The 27,804-nt window shown below is 49.2% G+C and overlaps 1 protein-coding gene across 3 annotated transcripts in view; it reads right to left on the minus strand.

Moving 5' to 3' along the window:
* Positions 1-210: 210 nt before the first annotated feature.
* The window catches only part of CNDP1 (carnosine dipeptidase 1), a 37,498-nt gene continuing 9,904 nt past the window's right edge, over positions 211-27,804 (minus strand). For 2 of the 3 annotated variants that reach the window (XM_030336748.1, XM_030336747.2), the window contains exons 2-12: positions 25,568-25,693; positions 22,373-22,522; positions 21,489-21,651; positions 20,710-20,798; positions 15,305-15,505; positions 12,603-12,687; positions 7,521-7,681; positions 6,319-6,483; positions 4,937-5,078; positions 1,622-1,769; positions 211-1,430 (exon numbers count right to left, since the gene is read on the minus strand). In XM_030336748.1, coding sequence (XP_030192608.1) covers positions 1,361-1,430; positions 1,622-1,769; positions 4,937-5,078; positions 6,319-6,483; positions 7,521-7,681; positions 12,603-12,687; positions 15,305-15,505; positions 20,710-20,798; positions 21,489-21,651; positions 22,373-22,522; positions 25,568-25,651 — 1,458 coding nt within the window. In that variant the 5' untranslated portion in view covers positions 25,652-25,693 and the 3' untranslated portion in view covers positions 211-1,360. Of the gene's footprint in view, positions 1,431-1,621; positions 1,770-4,936; positions 5,079-6,318; positions 6,484-7,520; positions 7,682-12,602; positions 12,688-15,304; positions 15,506-20,709; positions 20,799-21,488; positions 21,652-22,372; positions 22,523-25,567; positions 25,694-26,490; positions 26,571-27,804 lie in introns of those variants that run through there. The other variant, XM_030336749.1, reaches the window with a different exon arrangement.

Here is a 27,804-nt window from a genome sequence, read left to right on the forward strand (position 1 = left end):
CCTGTCCATACTCAACAAATAGGAATCGATGTTCGCTACCATCAGAAGAAAAGCAGATCATTCATATAGATGCCCCCATGAAGCTGACACCTCGTGTGGTGTCCCATTTCTATGACGAGAAGCTGAATCATTAGCCTATGGTGCAGCCCTTTTAGATATGATGCTGCAACTTTTAAAACTTGTATTTCAAAAACCCACAAAGAGATTAAATGTATTATGCTTTGATTTTATTTGGAATCCTAGGAGAAACATTCTTAATAAACTCTTAAATTCTTCTCCATTAATGTCATTTAAGTAATGAATTTATAAAGATTGAATTGATTTGTTTATATACACTCAACTGTAGAAAAATTACATTCTTTTTGTTTGTTTGTTTACACCATCAAATGCAATCAAGGCAAACAAGACGGTTAACTAAAATGATTACTAAATGCAGCATTAGCTGATGGCTTTAAATTTAGAATGTGTTACTGATGTCAGGGCTGATTAGATTCATTCTCTATCTAAAACCCATGCTATTAAAAGCTTTGAGCAATTTAGATGTAGTCACTGAGTAAAATTCCAGCGGGGGGAGGGAAATTCTATCGGGATTGATTCTCCTGTGGTGACTTTAAGTGTGCATGGATGTCTGGGGGGATGGGGTAGAAAGAAAGAAGAGGGTGCAGGAGAGGTGGTTGGTTGGCATGAATCCTAGAAAAGGTAAAGAGCCTTGAAATAGAAAAAGTACTCATCTTCACAAAGGGAATCCCAAATGGCATAAGGATACAACTACTGACCATTTCTGTTTCAGAACTTTCCAAGAAGCAAGGCAAAATAAACGAAGGAGAAGCAAAAGGTTAAGAGGGTATCACACTTTAGTTACTCCTCTACAAATGAACCCACAGGGAAGTCATGGTAGCCAGTGGTGGGACCAACAGTTTTACTAACAAAAGGAATGTGTGGTAAAGGAAAGGGTGATAGAAACACGGAATGAGTATGTCATGAGCACCGCCAGAACCTAAAAGCACACTGGAGTGATCAGGCCCATCAAAGTGCCAGGGAGAGTCTAGTGGAAGAACTGTCCTTGTGCTCCAAGGAAAGAGTGAGTCTCCTCCCGGGGCTCCTACAGCTGGCCTTAGGGAGATGTTGCAGGTAGCTGTGACTTCAGAAAGGTGTGCCACTGGGATGGTACACCATTTCCAATATCTGTGCCTTTAAAATGTTTTATTACTGGCCCAAATGTCGGAAGATATTTTAAATGGGAGGGAAGACATTATTTCCTGGATGGAAATTCTCTGGATATTTAGATTCTACCCCTATGCAGGGCTGCAGGAGAGGGTATCTGTCAGTAGGTCAGCTCTAAGCTGGAAGGTTCCTGTCATTACAAATGAAGCTTAGCCATCTCTAGGAAAAAGGCAGCAAATAACTTGGATCCTTCTATGTAGTTCCACCTAACAAAAGAAGAAACAAAGAGAAACATTGTTATTTCCATGCAAATGACAGGGCAAAGTAGCCTACAATGTAAATAGGAAGGTTTGGTGATGGAAATTCGATCGCCAGTATGTAGCACGACAGAGGGTTACCATGTGGAGACTTGGGGTTTGTGTGGTGAAGGACTGGCCCCTCTGAGGAATCCGCTAACCTGTTGATTTTCTCATTCTGAGAGTGTTCCCCATCATCAACAGCACCCAGCGGGAGCATCATCACACTCTTTTGGATGATATCCTGGAATATTCTGGCAATCGGTATGGTTGAGCCATCCCGGGTCATGTCTGGCTCTGTTCCAAATACTGAAACACAGGAAAGAAGGCATTCGAATAAAATAATGACAACACTACCCCTAGCGATCTTCTCAAATGCAGTGTTTGCTTTCTCTTTTCTTTTTTCTTTTGTATTTAACCATTAAATTTGGTGCCTGGGTTAAGTAAGCTTCCTGATATCATGCAGTTTATAGTCTAAAATAGTCACTAGAGGCAAGAAGAAAACCATGGTTGCCTTCTTTACAATTACTTACTTGGGGAAAAAAAAAAAAAAAAAAAACAACCTTTTAGGGGCACCTGGGTGGCTCAGTCTGCTGAGCGTCCAACTTCAGCTCAGGTCATGATCTCAGTTTGTGAGTTCAAGCCCCACATCGGGCTCTCTGCTGTCAGCTCAGAGCCTGCTTCTGATCTTCTGTCCCCTCTCTCTCTCTCTGCCCACCCCCTCAAAAATGAATAAATGTTTAAGAAAAACTTTTTAAATAAAATTTTTATTTTGAATTGTAAATTTTATAGAAAAGTTGCAAAAATAGTACAGAGTTCCCATATGTTCCTCACTTTGCTTTCTGTAATGTTAACATCTTGTATCAGTTAACATCTTATATCAGTAAGTTATAAAGAATAAGAAATTAATATTGGAATAATATTATTCACTCAATTCAGACCTATTTGGATTTCACCAATCTTTCCCTTTTTCTATTCCAGGATCCAATCCAGAATCCTAACTGCTTCTTAACTCTCCTCTGGTCTGTGACACTTTCTCAGTCTTCCCTTCTCTTTCATGACCTTGACCCTCTTGAAGAGTACGGATCAGTTGTTTTGTAACCTCATCTGGGTCTGTCTGATATTTTCTCATGATTGGAAGAGGTCATGCATTTCTGGCAAGAGTATTGCAAAACAATGTACCTACTTTTATGGTTGCTTCATGAATTAAATATTTGGAAAGCGGGACTTCTTTGGTTTTATAAGCAATATATAAATAAATAGCTGTATTCAACTGTCACCTGAATGTTGTTGTTTTTGTGCTCAGCTGTCAAGGTAGCCCACGGAATAGTTTTCATGGATATCCTAGGGTCTAGAGACATGAGTTGAAACCGTCGAGGCTAGGGCACAAGTTGCCAGTGACGGAGGGGAGATGCAAAATAAAGACACAAAAGATAACATGCCACATGTTCTTTATCCACAGAGCGAGGTGTGAATGTGAGTCCAGGTGATGTACTTTGCTAGGAGAACTGGCTGTACACACAAATAAACCAAAAGGTGCCTTATGCGTTCCTGCGAGAGTATTTCAGGTCTTTACTGCTGACCTGGACATTTCAATCCCACATCTCTCCTCAGCTGGCAGGGCACTTACCTTCCTGACTTTTCTTTCTCTCTTCCTGGTTTCCACAGTTTGGTGGGAACACCCTGCGACAGCCGGAGCAGCAGGAATGATTGCGTAGACAACTCTGGCTCTAAGTCTCAGACTGTCCTCAGACCTGCCCTCTAATTTTTATGGTTTTACTTTTACTGTATTTTTTAAATGGACAGTGGTGAAAGAGGAATTGACCTTCATTTTATTTATTTATTTCGAGAGGGAGGGAGCGCGAAAAGAGGATCCCAAGCAGGCTCTACATCCAGTGTGGAATAGGACGCAGGGCTCAAACTCACAGTCGTGAGATCATGACCTGAGGTGAAATCAAGGGTCGGATCCTTAACCAACTGAGCCACTCAGGCGCCCCTGTCCTCTAATTTGTAATGTCCCTGTCCTTGGTACGGATAACCCTGGTAAAGTGTCACTGTTCCCGGGTGGTCTGAACCTCGGAGTCCAGCTCAGCTCTGACTACTGTGGGAACTGGCCTGAGGCCTCTCCCAGGATATAACGCCCACAGGTCCATACAAACACGTGTCAGTGTTTTCCCACTTGGCTTTTGGGGAGACTCTGAAAATCCCCCTGCTTTTCAGAGATTCCCCTACTTTGCAGTTGTGGGCAGTGTCAGAAGCCAAAGAGACTAGGTATTCCTTCTCCTCGCCCAGGCAGCCAGGGCCCAGGCACGTGTCCCGTGCTCACCAACCACACGATCCGGCCCAGGACTTGAAGTATGTGCCATCAAAATAGGGACCAGCGAGAAAATGTCAAGTACAGCTCTGCTGTCTTCTCTACCCTTGGACAAGCAGAGTGGCAATAAAAAAAGACCACTGGTTTTAGAGTCAGATAGGCTGGAACTGAGTTTATGTGTTTGGTAACTTTGTCCAGTGATCTCATCCCCAGGAAGCACCTCTGTGGAAATCCCATGTGGCCTTGGAGCCGTTTGCATCTATGGACCTCACAGAGAGTGGAATTTGAAGACCCAAATATCGTGAGGATGGGCCCACAGTTAGACCCCTCCAGGGTGAGCCTGGCTCTTGGGGAAGGCCCTGCCTCCATGTCGTGGGTCTCGTTTCCTATTCTCCACCTCGTGCTGGCCTAAGGCCATGAAAACCCACCCCTCCCTGTGACCAAGAAGAGTGAATCCTGGGGAGCCTGAGGGGCTCAGTCAGTTAAGCGTTCGACTCTTGGTTTCGGCGCAGGTTATGATCTCACAGTTCGTGAGCTAGAGCCTCATGCTGGGCTCTGCCCTGACAGCACAGAGCCCGCTTGGGATTCTGTCTCTCCCTCTCTCTCTGCCCCTCCCCTGCTCATGGTCTCTCTAAATAAATTAATTCATTAATTTAATTTAAAGAAAGAAGATGAAGAAAAGAAAATCCCCACAGGGCGGCCCACCGTAAGCTTGCTCCCTCCATGAAATTTTAGCTCCTTCCTCATTTTTAAACCCCAGAGTTCCTTTACTTTCACGCAAATTCAGCTGTGCCCTTTAAAGGACATTTTTATATGTTGGCCATCACTTCCGTAAGTATCAGAGGCTCTCAAGTCCACCATTTTGCCCCAAATTCAGGCTTCCAGACGTAAACCCTAATCCTGGCCTTGCCACTCCCAGCTCAGTGCCCTTCAGCAAATTCCTTAATGTCCTCCAGACTTTATGAACCAGGGGAGGCTGTTGGTAGGGGCGGTGGGACAGTGTGTATGAAGAGCCCTGTGCATAGATGGCACTCAGCGACGTGGCCTTGGTGGAAAGGAGGGCCGGAGTGAAATTTGGAATGTGCTGCCTTCTCCCCTGCCCCACCAGGCACCACACCTGGTCCCACGGTAAACTGGCAACTCGAGATATCGCAAGTCTAACCTGTTTTGATGGCTCTTTTGGCCGCAAGATATTGATTATCTTTAATATTTGCCATCCACGGCTGTAGTCCCAGTGTCATCGAAACAGTCATCTGATTGGAACTATTTCTTTTGGAGAATATATGTTCAAGATGCTGCTTCACCTGAAAAGGAACATTTTCATTTGTAAGAGAACATGTCAAGTTATTCTCACACGCAGTGACTATATAGCAATTTTTCATCCCAGCCTGACAAATTCCAGTGCTGTGATTTTGCCTTCATTCTTGCAGAGGGGCCTCAGGGACAGAGAGCTTCAGTGGTTACAGAAACACTTGTCTCAGGACCCTGCAGTCCTCAGCCCTCCGCCCACCCATCCTGACCACAGTGTCAGACTTCCGACGCCTGGTTATTATGAAATTTGGTAATTAGGAAACAATACAACTTCTCAATTTGAATATCCCTCCTTTTTAACTCGTCAGTACCTTAGTGACTATTGTGGGAACATTATGCATTTGGAAATTTCTGGAAAGTGGGGGCAATTCTGAGCTAAGCTATAAAAGAGCATTTGATCAGAGTCCTTCTCTGTCCCCTGGGCTCCATTCCAGTTGCCACAATGGAAATTCTCCCAAGAAAAACTATACTCTGAAATATCCCTCCCATTCATTCCTTCAACAAACATCTATTGACTTCCTGTCATGTGGCAGGAACTGTCCTAGGTGCTGGGAACACAGCTGTGAGCAAGAGGAAGACAGGCCTGCCCTCTCGGGGATTCGTATCTCCTGAGAAAGAGAAACAATAGGTCCAAAAAGAGAAGGAGGGAGGGGAAAAAACAGGGACAGAGACTGGGAAGGCGGGTATTTTGGGATGTAATTAGTGCTAAGAAGACACAAAAAGAGGTCAATGAGAGAGAGTTGGGAAGAGGTATTCTTGGAGCCCATTTATCCAGAGCCTACTTTCTGTTGAACTGGAGGTAAACTGATGATAGGTTGATAATGTGGACATGTAACTCCTTCCAGATAACATTTTCATTAAAACGGCTGCTTTCAGAGTACTGATTTCAGACACCAACGGGCAAACTAACTACAGGCTTGAGCATTTCCGGCTCCATCCGGCCGTAGGCAATCAGCTTTTCCATCTGTGTGTAAACCAATCTTGCCTTTCTGTCAACTGTTTAATGTAAAAATATTTCCCATCACTCCAACCCCAAACAGTTATTTGTCTGACTACTGTAATTGCATACAATTACAGAAAGAGATTTCACCAAACAAAAATTATATTGGTTTCTTGACGTGTGTTACAATCCCTTTTATGTTGGGAAAAAATGATACGTCAGTGCCAACAACTGAATAGCCCACTAAGCCGTGGGAGGCGGCCCTCAGAAATGGGCCAATGCACATCTGTCACCTGTTTTTCCACCACAGACGTATTCATGTGAGGGACCAGACGGATTGAAAATTTTCCGATGACTCGGCCAGGGATGACGGTTTTAGCTCCAGGCTCATCAAATGCACCCTCAATCCCGTGGATTGACAGCGATGGGTACCTCCATAGGTGCATTAGAATTTCCTCCTGAATTAAAATAAAAGCATTTTACTAAATTAGAGAGGCTCAAGTAAAAGTGTTCAATTGTATCGCCGATCTCTGTGCATCTCTAGCACTGTTTGTGACAAGCGAATCATCACCTTCCTCAGATGTGTCTGGAGTAGCCAGACAAGTGGGATTTCCCCTCCAGACCTGAGACACTCTGCTGCCTCTGGCTGACCGAGCCGCTCCACCGATGAGGGCCCCTCGTCGCTCACGCACTCAAGTTAATGGGTGGCAAAGGGGCCCTTTCAGAATTTGGGGCTTGATTACGAATTTCTACCCCCAATCATCACGATGATAAGTTGTGTAGTAAAAGCATTTTCTTTTTTCAGAAGGCTTCAAAGGACTCTGCACATGGTTGAGCCAGTTTTCTTTGCTGCTGTGACCAAGGCGGAGCTGGTCTGAGGGAAGAGATATACTTCACGGTAACAAACTCTATCACGTCTGTTCAACAGGGTTCCCCTTCTCCTGGCAGGTCCCCCAGCCACCACACACCAGAGCAGCAAAGGTTTTAAAAAGAATAAGAAGGAGAAGGGGAAAGAAACCATCCAAATTTGCCAGAAATGAATGCTTTGGGCTCTGGTTTACTTACACTGAGGCGGCAATGTAGTAACTCACAGATTAGCCCCCAGGGCTCTTGACTTTGTCTATTAAAATGAACAACTGGGGGTCTTGGAACTGGAATGATCAGACTCTTCCCAATCTTTAAGCAGACAGGAAGCACGGACAGCTGAACGCATTGGGTCTAATAAACCGATTTGGAAAAGCGTGTCTGTGAGATGGGTGGATGCCCCAAGGTTACATGCCCGAGGCCAGTGCTGGGCAGACCCCACACAGACTTCTGGTTGATCTAGACCTTAGGGAAGTAAGTGGCCACGAAAGTGAAAATCTGCCTCAGAATTAACATCTGCTTTCAGTTCTGAGATGTGTGGATGAGCAGAACACAGTAAATCAGGAATTGGGAAAATACGATTTATTACTGTCATTCCTCTTTCAGATCAGCCATCAACTTGTGAGCATACCTTGGTGTCAAACAGAAATTTCTTAACGTGGCTGCTATGCCGGTATTCCTCCAGGTCCAGATCAATGGCTTTGTACATTTTTCTCTCTTCTTCCGTAAGAGGAGCCACTTGGTCATAGATTCCAGGGATCAGAATATGACCAGATGAGTCCACCAGGCTGCCTGCAAGGGACACGGGAAACAAAGCCAGGGAGGGCTTACGAGCGCACTGAGGTTCCGGCCCAGGCGCGGGGGCCCGGGTGACTCCTGTGGCCGCAGCGGGCCTTGTGACGGGCCCTGGCCCCCTGGGCAGAGCCGCTAGCAGCACTCACGTCTCCAAAGGACAGAGCTGGTCTCCAGGCAGACTCAGCCTGAGCCAGACCCATTTTAATGTCTACCTCATCAGTGCAGGGATGGAAATACAGGGGTCTGCGTACATGTAACTGGGTAGGACTTAGCTGCATGACACTGGTCCTCAATTGTACCTTCTGTATCAAAAACAAGGTTCGTTTTTTAAATGTTCATCTATGCTGAGTTAAAAAGTGATATATGTTCATCATTTAAAAACTTAACTATGTATGGGTATGTCTATACAGCATTCCTGAGGAACCAAAATCATCATTCTCAGCTTCCCCCCCCCATAAGAACCATAATATAATAAGTACTCATCTTCAATCAAAAGTATAAAATCCTTGAGATCAAGTCTATGAGGCATACATGATGACTACAAATGCGTTCATAGTGAATAGGCAGATATACCAGTCTGTTATTTCTGAAAGAGTTTGGGGATTCATAGGAAGGGGGGGGGGGAATCATCAATGAATATCTACAGAGGAAGTAGATTTAGTAAAACACTGCTCACTACCTTGAAAAAATACTTCTCAAAGCAGCAAGTAGACTAGTGGAGATGGTGAAAAATGTATGCGGGACATCGAAATTTCTCTTTGATCCACACGGGGACTCTTACTCAAGTGAAGACACTTCGTAAAACATATGCCCCACAGGCTTAATGAGATTGTAACTTGACAATGTCAAAAAGCTACTGTGACGCACTGTACCTTGAGGTCTTCCTGTTAAAGCTGACACTTGACAAAGCTCGGGGCTGGAGGCTCTGTGAGCACCGGTGTGTCCCCCCAGTTACAGGACACCCGCTGTGCTCAAAGAACCAGAGGAGTGCTGGGGACGCTGAGGATACATTAAGACCCTGCTTTCGTCAGCAATGGTGCCATCTGTGGCCACACAGGCTGAAGAGCAAGTGTGACCCGGCACAAGCAGACCAGCGGGTGGTCTGGCTGTCTGCGGGCACAACGGGATCCAAGGCAAACACGCTCCCAAAACGTACAGGACCAGTGGTAGGGTGGTACGTAACAGGTGTCCCAGCACTCTGAGGCCGTCCTCGAAAGCAAGACCCCAAGTTTCGAGGGCATCAAGGCAGCAAAATGAGAAGGGAGCTGTTCTGGTTTTCGACCACCTCCTCCTCAGCCCCTCCCCGGGTCCCCTGTGTACGTCGCCCAAATTTCCACAGCCACCCTGGAGATGGTATTGCAGACCGCTATCCACCTCCCTGCGCTACTGCGTTATGGGATTCGCCGCATTTAGCCCAGCAGAGCCTGTGTGAAATACGTGATACAAACCGATTGATACAATGAAGTTAAAAACTAAGCTGGGTGCCAAGGGATTGGGACTGGCCGTCACTGGTTTGCAGGCCACCCTCTGCACCCTCGCCAAAATCAAAACCGAACCTAAAAGCCTCACCAGGAATCACCAGGTCCTCCCTTCGGGGCACGTCCCTAAAGGTCTACCGACACTCTCATACGCAAGGACAGAGCTGCAAAAGTGCACAAAAGATAGACCCCGTCCGTAATGCGGCCGGAAAGACACAGGGTAAAGAAACACCTGAGGGTCCACGAGCAAAGAGCTGTGAAGGGGAGCGGACACCCAGGAGCAAGGAGCAGGCAGGGCGCCAGCCAGGTTGTGTGGGACGCGACGGGCACGGTCTCGATGGTGAGAAGAGATGGGTGTTCGAAACGTCAAGGTCAAAACAATGAAGACCTGAGACACGCAAGCAGCCAGGATGCTCAGTGTCTGTACGGGACACTGAACCGGGACATTGTTCCTGTCATTTCAGGCAGCCGTGCCAGGCATCACCGTGGGGATGGGAGTCAGGGGTCCTTGGCCAATCAGGCTGTGACGTGAGCAGGGGCCTTGCCTCACGCTCACTGCACTTGGCCGGGGCCCGGGTGCGGTTTTGAGTCTTGGAGCCTGTTTTCTCAGGATGCAGGACAGCCGTCCCAGCTGCTGGCGGGACAGAGCACAGCCGACACCCCCCCCCCGAGTCTCCCGCCCCCTGCCCCGCGCACCCACCAGCAGGGAGATTCACGGGAGGCTCAGCACGCGGTGGCCTCCAGGCGCCGCAGGACCGGCCTGAGGGAAGACACCGCGCGCGCCATCCGTGCTTCTGCCCCACACGGCGTGTCCCCGCTGCGTCTTTGCCCAGTCCTCCAACACCGAACGCGTCGGCAAGAAAAAGGACGTTTGCCAAGAGTTCATCTCCCCACCCCCTCCTCATTTCCCACTTGAAATCACCATCCTCCGAATGGGATGTGATTTCTGCAGCCACGAGGGCCTCGGCCGGGAGCCCAGTCTGGAAGCGCAGGGGAGGCGGAGGGTGGCGCCTTTGAAAACAAATCAAGTAATCCTTGATCCTCAGGAGGCCCCTTGGAATCTAACGTTTGATAAAAGCGCCCTGGACCCGTGACCTCCCTGCTTTGTGGCTTTTAGGTGAGGGCAGGGAGTAGGAATGCCCACAGAGGAATGCCCAGGAGCAGAGGGCTCTGTGCAGACGGTATGTCCACCCCCACCTCCTCCGACCTCCCATGTACACCCCACTCGAAGCCTCTTTGAAAACAGGAACTTGCGGTGTTCCCGGGGCCAGGGGGAGCTCCCTGTATCCCCCTGGTGGAGACTCCACGCCTTTCATACCGTTGGCACTCAACACATGTTTGTGACTCATTAGCACTCATGGTTACCGGGATCACACAGACAAGGAGCGAGGACAGAGAGATTAGGAACTTGCACAAGGTCACACAGCAGCACCTGACTAACGTGTAGGGCACCTGCCAGTCTGCAGGGGGGAGAACCCAACAGAACCCGCTCTCCCTGACATCCTAACGTGCAGCGGCCCTCAGGGAGAGCCCGGGAGCCAAGATGCTGTCGGGGTCAGCAAGCAAAATCCCTGCTTGTCATCTGATCAGTGCTGCAGTTCAACCGTATGTCCTTCAGGTCTTTGTACAAAGCATATGAAAGCCATAGAGAAGACCCAATTCAGAGTCACTTCATTATGGATTATTTGATTTGTCTCAAAAATAAAAGAAAGCGAAACCATGTGTTTTTCATTCTGTTCGTGATCCTGATCGGATTGTTCTTAATGGAACCATATGCATTTGTAGGACTAACGGAATTCTATGCCTGGGTGAAACCATACAGTCTAAGAGGATGCAATGCAGCAATCGTGATTGGGGGAGATTGAAATGTACCATAAAGATTTGATGATGCTGTTCTTAAGGAAAAGAAAATTAGCTCTGGTAAAACAGAAGATTAACTCTTTTTCCCCCCACAATACCGAGTTGCATGCCATGTGAATTCTTCTGGAAACAATTTAAAAACTTTAAAAGAGAATGGATTGTTGTATTCCGTCTGATATTTTCAAGCATGTGAGATATGGTCTAAGAGTTATATTTTAGGAAAAGTAGAAGGTCATAAAGGAATAGATAGATGATAGATAAAGAGACAGAAAGAACAGGGGCACCTGGGTGGCTCAATCAGTTAAGCGTCCGACTCTTGATTTCGGTTCAAGTGATGGTCTCACAGTTCAAGCTCCACATCGGGCTCTGTGTGGACAGTGCGAAGCATGCTTGGGATTCTCTCTCTCTCTCTCTCTCTCTCTCTCTCTCTCTCCCACCCCCCTATCTGCCCCTCCCCTCTCATGAACTCTTTCTCTCTCTCTCTCTGTCTCTCAAGATAAATAAACTTAAAAAAAAAAAAAAAGACAGGACAGACAGATGGGAGATAAATGACAGATAGCGTAGCTAGATAACAGATGACCGATGGATAGATTTCATTATTCGCTTTGGGGAATGAATGAGCAAGAAACTCTACAAGTAAAAACAGTTCTGAAGACCCTAATGGCGCAGGTGGACTGATGGTGCCCTCTCGAGACTGCCGAGGCCAAGGGGATACAAGCCAGGGGGCCAGAGGTGACGCTGTGTCCACACACGAAGAAAAGAGACTTTTTCTAGCTGACTCCCATAGCGGACATGCTTTTTGGGACACGTCTGGCCCAAAAGGGACACGTTGTAAAACTTTCACAGAAGTACCCTTTGTGCCAAGTGAAGACAGATCCAAGTATTGTGGGGTCTGATGCTTCCCTGAGAACCTCTTTTTTTAAAAGAACACCCAATTATGAACACAAAAGCACAGAGTCCCTGCCAAGCCTGCAGAAGGGGCTCATCCAAGTGAGGCCCCTGAATATGAAGCTTCCTTGAACTCCCGGCATCCAGCCGGATGCTGGGCAGGCCGACATAAGCAAGAGATACAGGAAGAATCAGGGTGATCGGGGTGGGCACTCTGGCTCTCTGGAAACACACACACGTACACGTGACCTCCACTTCCGTACCCCAGACGCGCTGCAAGGTCAGGGGCAGGCAGCCACGAGCAGACCCACGGGAGTCCTTGTGCCACTGGGGGCCACAGCAACCCGGACGGAAGGAGCCAAGTGGTGTTGATGTATTTGGCATCATCTCTGGATAGAAGGGTCTCCCTGCTAGTGACCCCGAGCGTGGCCAGTTGTGTCACAATATCCAGTAAAAGAAAAGGGGGCGAACTGAGGAAGAGCTTCAGTCCATGAACAAAAGTAATGTGGACTCAAGAAGCCCAAGGAACATTTAGCCAAAGCGGGGGAAGCTAGGAATACGGTTCTTCTTCTACTCGACCCTTACTCAGAACTGGCTTGGAAGCCAAGGGAGGAGAGATGCACTGAACCAAACGGAACTGTGTTCTAGTAGGTTCCCCAGTGATTAAAAAGTGAAATGAAATCAGACATTACCAAGAAGTGCAACCAAGTCAGCCATTGGCTCATGGAGGATGCCACCAAAGGTTCCTGAATGAAAATCTTGATCTCGGCATTTCACCTGGAAGGCAGGTAAGAGAGAAGACAGGCGCTTACCCCCGTGGTAGCTCTGGCAGCAGCTATCACGTGGCCAGACACACCCCACGTGCGGTCCCTCAGGACTCGGGTGGATACTTCCCGGTCACAGCGTGTGGGGCGCCTCCCGCGTCTTCATTTCCCGTTCTTTCCTGCATCCTCTGAAGCTGATTTCAGTCCCCAACTGTCCCTCCAACATGGCTCTGTCGGAGGCCCGCAGCCCCTTCCCCAAGAGGCTGACGTCTCTGTAGCCCAACCCTGCCTGTTGCTCAGCCCTCCTTCCAGAAACCTCCTGTTTGTCCTTTTCTTACAACTCCACTGGTGTCTCCATTGGTAACTTCTTCCCTGCCTCCCGCCCTGGAGCTCAGTCCCTGGCTCCTACTCTCTCTACACACAGAACTTCGAGAACCCCTTCCCTAGGAGGCGCCCGGGGGGCTCAGTCGGTTGAGCACCCAACCCTGGCTCAGGTCACGATCTCGCCGTTCATGGGTTCTAGCCCCGCGTCGGTTTCCGTGCTGACAGCTCAGGGTCTGGCGCCTGCTTCAGCTTCTGTGTCTCCCCCTCTCTCTGCCCCTCCCTGGCTTGTGCTCTCTCTCTCTCTCTTTCCGTCAAAAATAACCATCAAAAACATAACAAATAAAAATAAAAAAAGAACTGCCTCTCTGTGCTTCACTTACCACCTCCATACCCTTCAGTGTCCATCCCTGGAGGTCTGGCCTTTCACCTACCACTCACCTGACCTCAAAATGTTGGTTGCTTCTGGTGCATAATACTTTGGTGTGCTCCCAGTTTCTGAAATCCTGTAGATGTGGAGGGGAGCTGCGCCTCTGCTCCCACAGCTACCTCCTACCAGCTCACCCATTTCCAAAAGAAGAACAGACACGGGTCCTGTAAACCTGTCACCTTAAAGTTATCTTTGACTTCAGTGCACCCCACACCCAATCTGCTACCAGCTCCTAATGAGTTGCGTTGAAGTGTCTCTCTGGTTCGTTCCCCCCATCTCTCCGGGTTGGTCTTCCCCTGCTCCGGTCCGTCTCCAAAGCACTGCCAGACGCATGTTCCGTTGAGTCGCTTAAGCTTCAAACCTTTACTTCACGAGGCAGTCACACTGACTACAGCACTGTGGGGCCTGCAGAGTCCCACCTCCAAAGGCTTTCCCACCTTCCCCCCACCCCCGATTCTCCTGTCACTTCCTGCACCTGCTCGTGTCCTCCCTTGACCAAGCCAGGATCTCCGCACCTGTTGTCCTCCTGTCTCCCCTCAGCCCTGCATCGCCCATCACTTCTAACTGTCTGTGGCCAGTGGTGCTCTTGGCCGTTCCCTCGTCCCTCCATCACACCGCCTGGAATGACCTCAGCCCTGGGTCAGCCCTGCCCACTGGGGCCTTCTCCTTCCCTGGCTACTGAGCTCGGCTGCTAACAATGACCCAACTGCAGGGCAGGGGACTCTCCCTGCCCAAGCCTCCCCGACACTTGATCATGATCCGGTCCGTTCTCCCACCCAGTCCCCAGTCACCCTGTGGTAGGCAGACGTTCTCCCTCGGCAGTGTCATCCTGCACCTGCTCAGAAGAGCTCAGGACCCGTGCCCCCCGCCACCGCCCCCGTGCCTTTGCTCTCATAAACCCCCTGCTCCCTTGGAGCTTTTCGGTTGCCTCCTGAAGGTGCCCAGACCCTGTGCCCCTCTAGACGTCCTCTCATGTCACGCCTTCTCAAGGCCAAGTCTTTGAGAGAGGTTTCCACAAGGACCTTGCTGCTTCTCCCTCCCATGTCTTCAAGCGTCTGGGTCTCCGGGCAGTAAACTCCTTGAGGGCAGGGGCTGTTTCAGTCAGGCTGTCTGGCCTGGGATTCAGCATCCTCTCATCTGGTGAGCAGAAGGCACACGCTGCCATTTAAGTGCCTGCGAGCGCGTGAGCGTTTCCACCTTCTCTACACCCTCTCATGCTCACAGCAGTCGGGTGTGGACAGGGCACGTGTGGCTAGTGTGCACCCTGTTACACGAGGACACACGAAGTGGCTGAAAACCTACTGATCTCCCAGGGAGGGCCGTCTGGCTCTAAAGTGCTATCGTATGACTAGAAAAGTTAAAGGAAGCCGAACTGGACCTCCTACTCAGGGATCCCAACGAGCCTGGGAGGGGATCACTGGGCCTACTTCACAGGCAAGGAAATGGAGGCTCCGAGTGAAGGAGCCTGCACAAGGCTGCACAGGGAGTGAGCCAGAATTCCCATCAGCCTCAGCCATGCGGGCGCCCCCCCTCCTCCCCCTGCCGTGGGGCTCCTGCCCCTCCTTTCGGCAGCCTGGGCGCCATCAGGCAGTCTCCTTACCCCCTGCACTGCTCTTCTCACCTCCAAACTGCACAGCTGTGCTTCCTAAACCTTTTGGTTTTGTGAGTCACAAACCCCTGTATCCTCTCTCCAGAAAAATGCACACAGCACAGCCAGTCTGTTTGGGGGGCTTCCTGAATCCCCCGTCCTGAGACCTCCATGACCTCCGTGACCCAGCCAAGCCTCCAGGTCAGAACTCTCCTCTCTCAAGAGCTTTCTCTCTTCCCTCCAAGATCCTAGGACGGACTCCTCCCTCGCCCTCCTGGAGCTTGCAAATACCTCCACCCTGAAGTAGCTGTTCCCTCTCGTGCCGTAGGTGAGGGCCGGCTTCCCCTGGTTGATCCACAGGTTATCTGAAATGACGACGTAGTCTACACTGGAAAAGAACCGGTCCTTTTCTTTTCTGACCAGTTCCTCCAGGGCAACAGAACCGGCTTCTTCCATGCCTTCGATGATGAATTTGATATTCACGGGGAGATCCTGAATCAGATTAACAACAGAACAAACCATTCTGTCAAAAACTTGCACAACATGCCCATTCATCTTTTCGGATCCAGAAGTAGTTCGCGTGTGACGTAAATACACCACCACACACATTCAACGTACGGGTTGTCCACATACCCAACGGCTCCATTTATAACAAAGGGGTCAGACCCAAGACCAGGAAGCAGTATTCAAGGGAAGGCCCAGCGTACGGCCTCCAGCATGACCCATCGATTCAGCGTGGACCACAAAGGACTCGGGGAAGGAATTCCTACCGAAAAAGCAACGTCTACACTTCAGGGCTCGGCTGGGCCGCCACAGAGATGGGCACCTTCCTCCCTCTCCCCAAACGGAACCTTTCAAGAAAGGTTACTCGATTACAAATCTTTTTCTGTTCTCGTAATTCTGAGCGTGATAAATGAGAACTCCTTCCTTTGAACGACTGTCTAATGTTTAAGCCTCAGGATAATTTTTATTTCAAGTATCTGTTATTTTTCAGCTTTGAGTTCAATCTGCCTTTTAACTTATTCAAAGGCTTTGATCTTGCAGCAAAATGGAACTCAGGTTTTTCTCTAGCTAATATTAGGGCACAGAATAGCTCCTTTAAAATTTTTACAATGTGCCTTTCCCCCATTCGGTTTTGATCTTTTTGTATCTTTATAATTTATAACTTCATATCTTTGAGAGCCACATGAAGAGGAGAGGTCAAAGTCTTTTCCTGGAGCATAAAACATGCACAGGAGAACTCTAGAAGTAATTCCATGCAGATAATCGATGGCACAAACATACTAATTAGTTTTAACGAGTGGGATTGACTCACCAAAGATTAACAAAGGCAGGATGAGCGGAGGATTATATATTAGAAATTAAGTGACCTTCGGTCATTCAGTTGGTTAAGGGCATTTGGGGATAACGATTTGTTCAAATGTATCCCTTGGGTACATTTATTTCTATGTGTCTTAAGAAGTTAAGATGAAGTTCTGAAATATTAATATTTGAAAGCTCTTTATTAACATTTAACTAGAAAACAATTGCTGAGAAGTAGTTGGAAAGCTTAAGAATTTTCCGGCAAAATGTGATTAACACAACACAAGCCAGTAGCTGCTACGTGTTGGGGGAGGCTCTGTCACTGACACCCAAGGCGCCCGAGACGAGCTGCTCCACTCCTCGGCCACTCACCTACCCACCTACATGGTATGGGTGTTAACAGTTGTCTGCCTCTCGGTGAAATTAGCCACTGAGGTGAGGTGCATTTGCGCGCTCGATAAGCAAGACACAGAGAGAGGACGGGAGGGCAGAAGAACAGGAGGGCACCAGCAAGGAAGAAACCACACTGCAAAGGGCCTCACACTCCCGGGCTCGGAGCTCCTCCTACCTGGGACTTCATCTACTCCACTCTAGGTTCCTGAGGTCGAGGGGACTATTCCTAGTTCACATGTCAGGTAAATGAGGCTCCAAGAGATTAACTGATTTGTCCAAGGGCAGTGAACATCTCTTCTGTTTTTGTTTTGTTTTTTAATTTTTTTAATGTTTTATTTATTTTTGAGAGAGAGACAGAGACAGAGACAGAGTATGATCTGGGCAGGGGCAGAGAGACAGGGGGAAAGAATCCACAAAGCAGACTCCAGGCTCTAAGCTGTCAGCACAGAGCCCGATGTGGGGCTCAAACCTGTGAACCATGAGATCATGACCCAAGCCAAAGTCGGACGCCCAACCGACGGAGCCACCCAGGCGCCCCTCTTCTGTTTTGTTTGTGATCATGTGCATTTCAGAGTTGAAATTTAAAAAGCAAAGCAAACTTTGGCCTTTATATATAGGAACTTTATTATAAATATTGCTCTCTCCCTTGGAAGGAAGGAAGGAAGGAAGGAAGGAAGGAAGGAAGGAAGGAGACAAATAGAAGGAGGGCGGGAGGGAGGAAACAGAGAGAGAGGGAGGAAGGAAAGAGATAGAGACACAGAGGAAGGAAGGAAGGAAGGAAGGAAGGAAGGAAGGAAGGAAGGAAGAGAAAGAAAGAAAGAAAGAGACAAGAGAGAGAAGGAGGGAGGGAGGAGGGAAGGAAGAAAGGAAATAAGGAAGAAGACACAGAAAGAATGTAGAAAGAACTAAAGAAAGAGAAAAAGAAAGAGAAACCAAGATCATGGTAAACACTCAGGGCTTATTTAAGCAGGTATGACAACTCGGGAGGCAGCTTTGTAGGGGGTCAACGGGACGCAGCCAGAACAATGGGCTCACTTAGGAAGCTCGTCTTTCTCAGTGAGATACAGCAGTGGAGTCAAGAGCGGTTACATCCCTCTCTTCTGCTCTGTCTCAGGAGAAGATGAACTCCTGAAAGAGAAGCCCCTGGCTGCTGATGAAATTGCCTCTAGGAAAACATGGGGCAGAGTCAGGACCTGCTCTGACGGACAGGATTTGGAAGAGGCCATCCAGGAGGGTGGGCTGGCTCGCTCTGCCTGGCACCTGGACACAGACCCCTACTTCCCCAGGTCTCCTTGGAACAGGCTGGATGGAGACCCACACAGCGGGACCCCCACCTCGAGCCTCCTCTGTCCTAGACAGGGTGTGCTGCTCTCAGAGCCTTTGGCTGGGCCTGGGGTGGGGACGATGGGCAGAGGGTCTGCTTCCTCTGTGACTGGTAACACCTTCCTTTTTGCCCATGAAGTCACCCGATGGGCCCCATTTCCTTTTTAAATATCCAATCTTCAAATGGTTAATTCAATGAAGTCATGTGAGCAAGAGGAGAGGAAGGTAGAAAGGTTACACATTTCGGTCCCACAAAATCCTTCTGCACTCCAGAGGCACAGAGCTCATGCTTTGTGGAGCCCAGACAGGAACCGAGTGTAATAAATGTGCATGTCCCGGAACCAACGGAGCCAACCCAAGCTTCCTTCTTCTTGTAATACCGCATCGAACAAGATAGGTGCAAAATGTCAACCCTATGACTTAACTTAGACGCCCCACTCCAAACTGCACTTCAAGGAATATTCCACAATGGACGCCTCATAAGTAAGTCCTGAGAAGAAGGGAAGCTCTGGTTCAAAGGGCCTTGAAGAACTTCCTAAAACGCCAAGGCCATCTCAGTGTACCCAGAGACCCCAGGGCCATGAAGCAGGTCCGGCGTGAGCTAGGGAATGAGACCAGGACCATGGGGACCTGTATTTGCAGCCCCTGGACCTCTCGGGTGTCTGGAGCACAGTAGGTGCTCTGAACTTAATGCACAGGGAGAAGCCGGCAGGCGGCTTTCCTTGGGAAGTGCCTTAGGAGTTGGGGTGTAACGGCGGTGCCTCCCCTCCTTCCTCTCCTCTCTTCCATCTCCATTTGAAACGGCCCCTCCCACCACGTCTAGCCCTAGAGCTGCCTCCTCTCCAGGAAGATTCCCTGAACTTGCAGCTGGCTCGGGCTCGGCGTGGGGATTTCCCAGCCTTCCCCAGCACAGGGAGCACGGACAGGGGCTAGGAGCCAAGGGCCAGGCTCTCCCTGCCATCATGCTCACCAACTCGACGGGCTAACTCAGTGCCAAATGGAAATACGCCATCAACTAAACAGTGTTGGAAAGCTGACCACCCAAATCAATGCCCTCATTTTTACAGAGCAGAATCTGAGGCCCAGAGAGATTAACTCTCTTGCCCGTGGCCACACGGCTAGATTGAATCCTCTGTTTGGAGTCTAACCACATTCGTTAGTAGGAGGAGAGTGGCGTGAGATGAAACCACCCTTGGAGAACATCGCATGAGACAGTTAAAGATGCAAGCTTGGGTCCGCCAATGCCATCCTCCGGTGGCCTGAAAGAGGAGGTCCCCCTCCTCAGGCTGCACTCCTACCTTTCCATGCCCTGACTTGGACACCTATTGAAACCACTTTTCACACAAATGGAAAGAGATCTGAGGATTCAGACAGAACGTCACATACCAGAGAGTTCTATCTTGATAATCTTGATAATAAAGCAGCTAATACGTTCTTTAAAGTGCATGTCTGTCTCTATTAATGAAGCCATATCTTGTGTTAAGGAGGAGGAGAAGACAAAAAAGACAAGCTAAAGTAAGATAAAGATAAAAGAGACAAGATAAAGATAGGAGACCAGACAAGAGAAAGATAAAAAGACGAGTGCAGACTCCTCCTGTGCTTTGTGTTTTGTTTTTAACTGTGGTCAACAGCGCAGGCTCAAAGCATCAGCACCACCCCTGCCCCAGACCAGCGGGCAGCTTCAGAAAGTCCCTTTGTTTTCCCAGGCCTCAAGTTCCTCATCTGTGAAGTGGGTGTGACGGTAACCCACACCCCTGGAGACTGCTGGGAACAGAAGAGGACACAGCGCAATTTTAAGCTTGGAGCTCCGTGACACAAAGCACGCTGCCTTTATTGTCATTGTCATCCTCATCTTTGTCATCCTTGTCGTCATCATTGCCCTGGTCATCACTATCACCCTTGTCCTCATCATCATCGTGATCGTCATTGTCATCATTATGTCCTCACCATCGTCATCACCATCATCGTCGTCATTGTCAGTGTCCACATCGTCATTGTCATCACTGTCAACATCAATGTCCACATCATTGTCATTGTCATCATGTCATCATCACTGTCATTGTCATCATCAATGTCCACATCATCATCATTGTCATCATCATCGTCATCATCACTGTCATTGTCATCATCAATGTCCACATCATTGTCATTGTCATCATCATGTCATCGTCATCATCATCATGTCATCATCACTGTCATCGTCATCATCAATGTCTACATCATCATCATTGTCATCGTCATCGTCATTGTCAGTGTCCACATCGTCATTGTCATTGTCATCACTGTCAACATCAATGTCCACATCATCGTCATTGTCATCATCATGTCATCATCACTGTCATCGTCATCATGTCATCATCACTGTCGTCATCATCAATGTCCACATCGTCCTCATTGTCATCATCATGTCATTGTCATCATCGTCATCATCGTCATCATCACTGTCATCGTCATCATCAATGTCCACATCGTCATGGTCATTGTTGCCAATCGCCATCCTCGTCATTGCCATCTTCACCATCACCACCACCTGCACTGTCATCATCACCATCATCATAATGGTCATCATCATCAACGCTGTCACCTTCACTGCCATGATCGTCCTTGTCATCATCATCATTGTGATCATAGTGGCCAATGCCGACAACATCCCCTCCCAAACACAGCTGGTTACCTACTTCTTCCAGGGCTCTGAAGGCGCTCACAGCATTAATCCACGCTAAAACGGGGCCCTTGTTGTCTGTTGCTCCACGACCATAAAGTTTTCCTTTAAAAATAGGGGAAGGACTTTGAGAAAGGCACAGACACCCCTGCCAAGTTGAGCAAGTTAAAAACAAAGGTAGTTTTATGGGTAATCATTTTAACAGTACTTTCTATTTTTCCAGGCACAAATCGTGCTTTGAGATCACCATGTCCAATTTCTTCTGTACAAACAGTAAGGCCATCAGCTAGTCAGATAATACAAACTAATTTGCAATATACAAATCCCTCTGGCCTTAATAGGAATTAGCCCTTTTAGCCAAGCTCGCTGGAAAGGACCTGCGGACCTGTTGTGGAGTGCCATGTAACACAGCCTCTCCTTTCAAGAGTTTATAATTTGCATGAGAATGAAAACAGGGTATGTGTGTATCTCCGTTAACCTTTCTTCTTTTCTTTAAAAAACATAATTTCACTCAGGACTTTAACAAAGGAAACTGTGTGACCCGGACGACTACCTTCCTCCCAATAACCCCCATCTTGGGAGTTAACTCACCCAAGAGCATGCATCACATGAACAGCTGTAGTTTATTTCACAAATGACTAACAGCCAGCCTTGTTGGACGACTGGTAGACTATAAGACTGGCAGCATTTTGTTGATCCCTAATGGTGACAGGGGATAGGAGTCACATCTTTAGTCCCCAAGCCTTGTAGGCAATCCCTTATCCACAAAGAACCCAACACTGATGCATCACTGACCATCCACTTCCGTCAGCGTGTAAGGGTCTGTGAGCCACCCATCTTCCTGTCTAGCAGGCTGCACGTCCAAGTGGCCATAGAAGCACACGGTGGGCTTTTTTGGGTCATTTCCCAGTTCGGCCAGGATGATGGGAGGTATCGGGAGAGTCTGACCATCAGGCAGCTGCAGAAGAAAAAGAGGTCACATAAAAAAAAAAATAAATGTTGTCTAGTTCTCCCAGAAAAATTCAGACATGAGATTAGGAGTCCTGTTTTGTGTCTACCCATGGTCTTTTGTAGAGCCCACACAGTTTTTCTGATCATCACTTTATCTACATTTAAAAAGGGTACCATGAGCCACTTAATTAAAACCTAAAACGTAATGAAAAATACTTTTTTAGATGCGTGGTGACAGTCAGCTGAATCGAACATGCTCTTCAGTATGAACTCAGACTCCAAAGGCCTAAATCCAGTGGACATGGTTCTGGAAAACAGACCATTCAGGGATTCGTCAATGCTGACGCGGGTGCAACGGCACTTAGATGGAGGATCGCCATTTGTGACCGAGACGCGGTAATAAGCCGTAACTCTGATGCAAGACTGGGTCCTTTGAGAAAGGTACATTTGAATGTAAGGGAAAGGACGGTTTGGGAGTAACTGGAACCACACGTGAAGGATGTGAGTAGAATACGGAGGGGGGCCTTCCCAGTCCTGACACAACGAGAGATCGGAAACACCATCTCGTCGGGGACAAGATGTAATTCTTCATCTTTACTGGGTATGAAGATTATAGGGGCGTTTTTCTGGAGGATCGAAGCCAGTTCCAGTCTTGCCACCCCCACGGGAAGCCATGGCTGACGCCCAGGGAGGTGGCCTCGCTCGTGGTGGGGGAGGGGCCATCCAACCTGCTGAAAGCCCGTGTCCACGGAGTCCACGCTGGCACCCAGGCACCGAAGCTTGTCCGCAGCCAGGGCCATCATTCGGAAGAGCTCTTGCCTGAGGTGGGGCACGGGCTGAACGGAGTCACTCTCTACGGCCACCCACTCCTTAAGAATCTGTGAGGAAAGGCGACAAGGTGATTTGCCTGAGGAGTGTCATCCACACCCGCTCTGGGTGGGGTGCTCCTCACTGAGACGTCACTCAGGGGTAGGGGACACCAAATCTCTAGCACTCTTCACCTGACCTGAACACTGAGCTGGCAAACAGGCAACACCCAAGATGAACCGCCAGACGGGCCGGTAGAGACGTTTGCTGTGTAAGGAAGAACAGGCCAGGACAGCTTGGGCACAGGGTCGCCTTGCTAGACAGCTGCGCCTGTCCTCCTTGGGTGCACAGCAGGGCTCCTGACCCACCACTTCTGGTCTGGTAAGAGCCTGGAGCGGCTGTCTGGTGACTCTGCTCCAGAACGCCGGGCCTCCCACAAGGCCCCGGAGGCGCCCGGCCCTCGCTGCTCACTCTGGTTAAGCGCACGGTGGCCTCGGCTGGGCTGCAGGGCTCCCTGACCACCCTTGGCACATGGGTGTTGTGGGCAGCCCCCGGCACCTCCGGAACCCAGTAGGCCGTGTATCCCGGGGCCTAAACTCAGGCCTCCGCAGGCGGACAGCCTTGCCTCCTGCACCGGGTTCTGCCCATTCGAGCTGGACGGACAGCACATGTCCCTCATCCCCATGAGGAGGGCAGTGCTCTCCACCTGTGGGCAGTTGTGCGTGTGATACCATCACACAATAAGAAATGTGTATTTTGACCTTTGTCCTGGGCTCTTGACCAGAGCCTCTAAAACCTTGGTAATTTCCTATGAGATGACGGTGCAGGAGTATCTTTTGTTCAGAGACCGGGCTCCTGAAAGAGAGCTCCCAACCCCCTTGGAATTTCCCGGGAGGCAGGAGCATATTTTGTTCTAATGAGGCAGTTCTAATGGGCTTCTGGATGGGGCTGGTCCCCAGAAAGACCACGCTGTGTTTAGAAGCTTGGGGCTTCCGACCCCAGCCACATCCTCTGGGGAGGGAGGGGCTGGACATTGGTTCACAATCGATCCTGCCTTCGTGAAGATCCTGCCTGTAAGCGTCCCTGAAAGTACAGGGTTCAGACGTCTTCCAGGTTGGTGACTGCATCCGTGGCCCGGGAACGAGGCACACCCCAACCTCAGGGGGACAGAAGGTGCTTCCAGACCGTGCCCTCTGTGCCTCTTCAACTGGCTGCTCACACATACCCTTTATCATGTCCTTTATTACATAACATATGGCAACCGTAAGTAACTGTCTCCCTCAGTTCTGGAGCTGTTATAGCAAATGATGGGACCTGAGTGGGAGTCATGGGAGCTGTATGGAACCTGTGGGTAACTGGGGGCTCACTACCTGTGACTGGCATCCACAGTCGGCAGTGGGGGTGGGGGGGGTGACGCTCGTGCCAGGCAGGTGGGTCGGGAGGGAGCTGGACTGTGGATGCCCCCTTGGTGTCCAGAGAGCTATATAGTTGCTTGACATGTGGGAAATGCACACATCTGGCCACACAAGAGAGGGAAGCCAAAAAGATAACAAGCATTCCTTTCCGCGAGGATCAGAGAAGATGACGACACATGACTTATCTCAGAGCCTGGGCCCAGGCGCCCAATCAACACCAAGTAGTATTGAATTATCAATAATAATCAATCACAGGGGCGCCTGGGTGGCTCAGCTGGGTGTCCGACTTCGGCTCAGGTCATGATCTCACGGCTCGTGAGTTCGAGCCCCGCGTCGGGCTCTGTGCTGACTTTAGTATGAGGTATGTGGCACTTTTATTTAGTAACTGGACCTGAAGGAATATTGTGTTTTGCACTCTTAAACTGACATTTATAGAACAGAGGCCTCCAAGTAATCCCTAAAGGCAACGGACTGGGTACGTCTGAGGAGGCTGCAGAAAGGAGAGTTTGGGCTGAAACACCCAAGTCAACACACGTCCATCACACATTGTCCCCCATTAATTCTAAACGACACCGGAGTCCCCAGTTGGGTTTCAAACACCCAAGAGGCCTCATGTGAAGTAAAGACACACACGAGTATGAGGAAGGATTCCATGAAGGTCAAGTGTAGGGCCAGCGGCCTGGCCATTCAGCTTGTGTATCGGCACGAGACACGAGCTTTTCCCATCTGTCTGCCCATGAATATGGCCAACGCCGGCTGGTGGATCCAGCATACGTACACTGAACGTGAATCGTGTGTCAGACATGGTGTGCGGGCTCGGGTACAAAGTCCCGTGAGATGTCACAGAGTTCCCGGGCCATGGTGGACACTCTCACGCGTCAAGGGGCCAGAGGGCCAGCGGAGGAGGGGACTTTCAGGGAGACAGTGGCTACAGCCCGTGCCTGCCCCCACCCTCTCTGCTCCCAGGCCCCCTCTCCCCTTTCTCCACCCCTCCCACTCCATCTCTTCTCCGAGAGATGTATGCCCTGCACCACGTGCAGTCCGCCATGCACTGGGTTAGGAATGGAGCAGAGGATTATAAGGGAGGAGATAAAGTGCACATTGCACAAGGTCTACAAAACAGCTTTGACAGTGACCTCGGCAGAACTCTGGACCTAAAGCTTGCTGCAGCCAGGTGGTATTACCCTGGGATGGCGTCACGGGGGGATGAGTCTCAGGCAGGCTCTGCAGGAGGAGGGACCTCAGCAAGGGCCCCAGTAAGGGAGGAATGGGCACTCTGATGACGGTCCAGGGTCAGCGTGGGCTCAGCAGGTGTCAGCACTACGCGGGCAGCCGTGAGAGAGAGAGAGAGCACGAGCTGGGAAGGGGCAGAGAGGGAGGGGGACAGAGGATCTGAAGCCAACTCCAGGCTCCGCGCTGACAGTGGAGAGCCCGACGCGGGGCTCAGACCCGCAGACCGTGAGGTCGTGACCTGAGCCAAAGTTGGATGATTACCCAACTGAGCCACCCAGGCGCCCCACAAATATTTCTTAGTTTAATTCAGTGAAGACTCAAGGGCATTTCAAATGGAATTAAGTTGTCAGGCAAAAAAAAAAAAAAAAGAAAAAAAAAGAAAATTCCACACCTCCCAGAAAATAACCACTCACCCAGATACCCAAAGGGTATGCCATTTAAGCGTTTCGTGTGTGTGGTTCCTCCTACCTGTACAAACTCATTCTGGTGGAGATCAATGAACTGGAAGACCCTCTCCAACAGCCCGGTGGGTGGTGGGGACGGAGAGAACATGGCTCCCTCGAGCAGCAGCAGGTAAGCCAGGAGAGAGGTCACCTGCAGCGGGCGACAGGGGAGGGACATCAAAGATAAATACCAGATTTTGAACCTTCGACCTTTCAAATACTTCAAGAAAGCTTATGTTATCCAACACAGCTACTCCCGGTCATTTGGACTAAAATAACAAAAGGTAGTAGAACAGGAAATTAGAGTTTTTGCTATATCTTCACCAAATCACTTCATTTTCAACGCTGAAGAATTTTAATAAGACAGAAACCAAGTGAACACGCTCGTTAACATGCCATCTTCCCTGTTGGCCCTCTTCCCATGAAGGCAAGTCAGTGCTCCGCATCCCAAGCGGCAGCAAGGGCAGTGTTTGTGAGAGAGAGAAGTATGACGCAGTTAAAAAAAAAAAAATTTTTTGTGTGTGATCAACCAGTTTATTAGAAAAAAAAAATTTTTGTAAGGACTCTCTAAAATCCTGTGTGGCATTGTGGGTTCCTTCCATCTGCTCCTGAGGTTAGAGTCCCTTATAAAGAAACTTACAAGCCATGCGGTAAGGACATCAAAGGCCTGGCCATCACTTAGACACCGTTAGCCCCACCCTCCACCTGGGAGGCCCCCGGCCCTATCTCTCGTCTTCCCCGAGAACTGCTCTGGCCTCTCTGCTTCCATCCATGAGGTGTCCCTCCTTCCCTTACCTGTAAATGTGGGACCTGCTAGAGACCCCAGTCTCCCCCCTCCTCCCTCCGCAGCCGTCCCTCCACCCCGATGGTGGGCTCCAGGCTGGGCACAGAGCAGAAAAACTGGTCCTGACGACGGTAGGACTACCAGCTCAGAACCAAACTAATCACCTTCTTCCAAACCAGCTCTTCCTTCTGGACTTTTGTACATTTTTACAATACATCCTCGGCCTACGGTTCCAGGCACCAGCACAGCCAAGGTGAGGACTTGTGTCTACAATATAAGAAACTACAACTCAGTAATAAAATACAAATTAACCCGGTTTACAAATGGGCAAAGAATCTGAATAAACATTTCTCCAAGGAAAATACACAAATGGCCAACAAGCACATGAAAAGATGCTCACCATCATTAGCCATCGGGGAAATGAAAATCAAATCAAACCGTAGCAACACAATTCACACCCACAAGGATGGTTAAACCCAAGAAGTCAGATGATGACAAGCGTTGGGGAGAATGTGAAGAAACCAGACCCTTCATGTGCTGCCGGTGGGGGCGTAAAATGAGGCAGCTGCTGTGGAAAGCAGTCTGGCAGGCCCTCAGAGGATTAAACAGTTGCCATATGACCCAGCAATTGCACTCCTAGGTATACACTCAGGAGAGATGAAAATACACGTCCACACAAAAACCCGTACGTGACCATTTATAGCAACATTATTCGTAACAGCCGAAAGGTGGAGATAATCCCAATGGCCATCGATGGGTGATACAGACAAGATATGTTGCTCAGCCCTAAAAACAAATGGAGTACTGATACCCGCTACTACAGGAACGAGCCTTTAACACCTTGCTAGGTGAAACCAGACACAAAACGCTACAGATTGTCCAGAATAGGCAAATCCTGAGACAGAAAGCACGTTGCTGGTTGCCTAGGGCTGGGGGGATGAGGGGAGATGGGAAGTGACTGCTCACGGGCAGGGTTCTGTTGGGGTGATGACAGACAGGTTCTGGGATTGTGACAATGACTGCACAAGTCAATATACTAAAGCCACGTAACTGCACCATTTAAATGGGCGAATTGTAAGATATTAAGTTATAGTGAAAAACAGTACAGCTGTTGTAGAAACAACAAGTATAAGCACTCATTCAGTATACCACTGAGTAGGAGAATTGTCCATAAAGGAAGCAAGGTAGTGGGTAACAAGGTGACAGTGAGCCGTCCTCGGTCAAGAACGGATTAAGAACTTTGTCCAGTAGGTGGCGCCAGTGGGCCGTTCATGGGCTCCCTTTGCCTCCTATTCTGGTAGGAACACAGCTGGGTCCAGCTAGGCTCTTGTGGGGCAGAGCCAAAAGCTGAAGGCTGCAAATAAATCAGGAGGAAGGGACTCCTTGAGACCCACAGTGGCAAGAAGATGGAGCTCTGAGCACCCAGGAAAAGCCCTTTGAAATGGAGTAGGCTATTTTTTCCACCTAAATCAATATTT

This window comes from Lynx canadensis, chromosome D3 (genome assembly GCF_007474595.2).
Source record: "Lynx canadensis isolate LIC74 chromosome D3, mLynCan4.pri.v2, whole genome shotgun sequence".
Lineage (NCBI taxonomy): Eukaryota > Metazoa > Chordata > Mammalia > Carnivora > Felidae > Lynx > Lynx canadensis.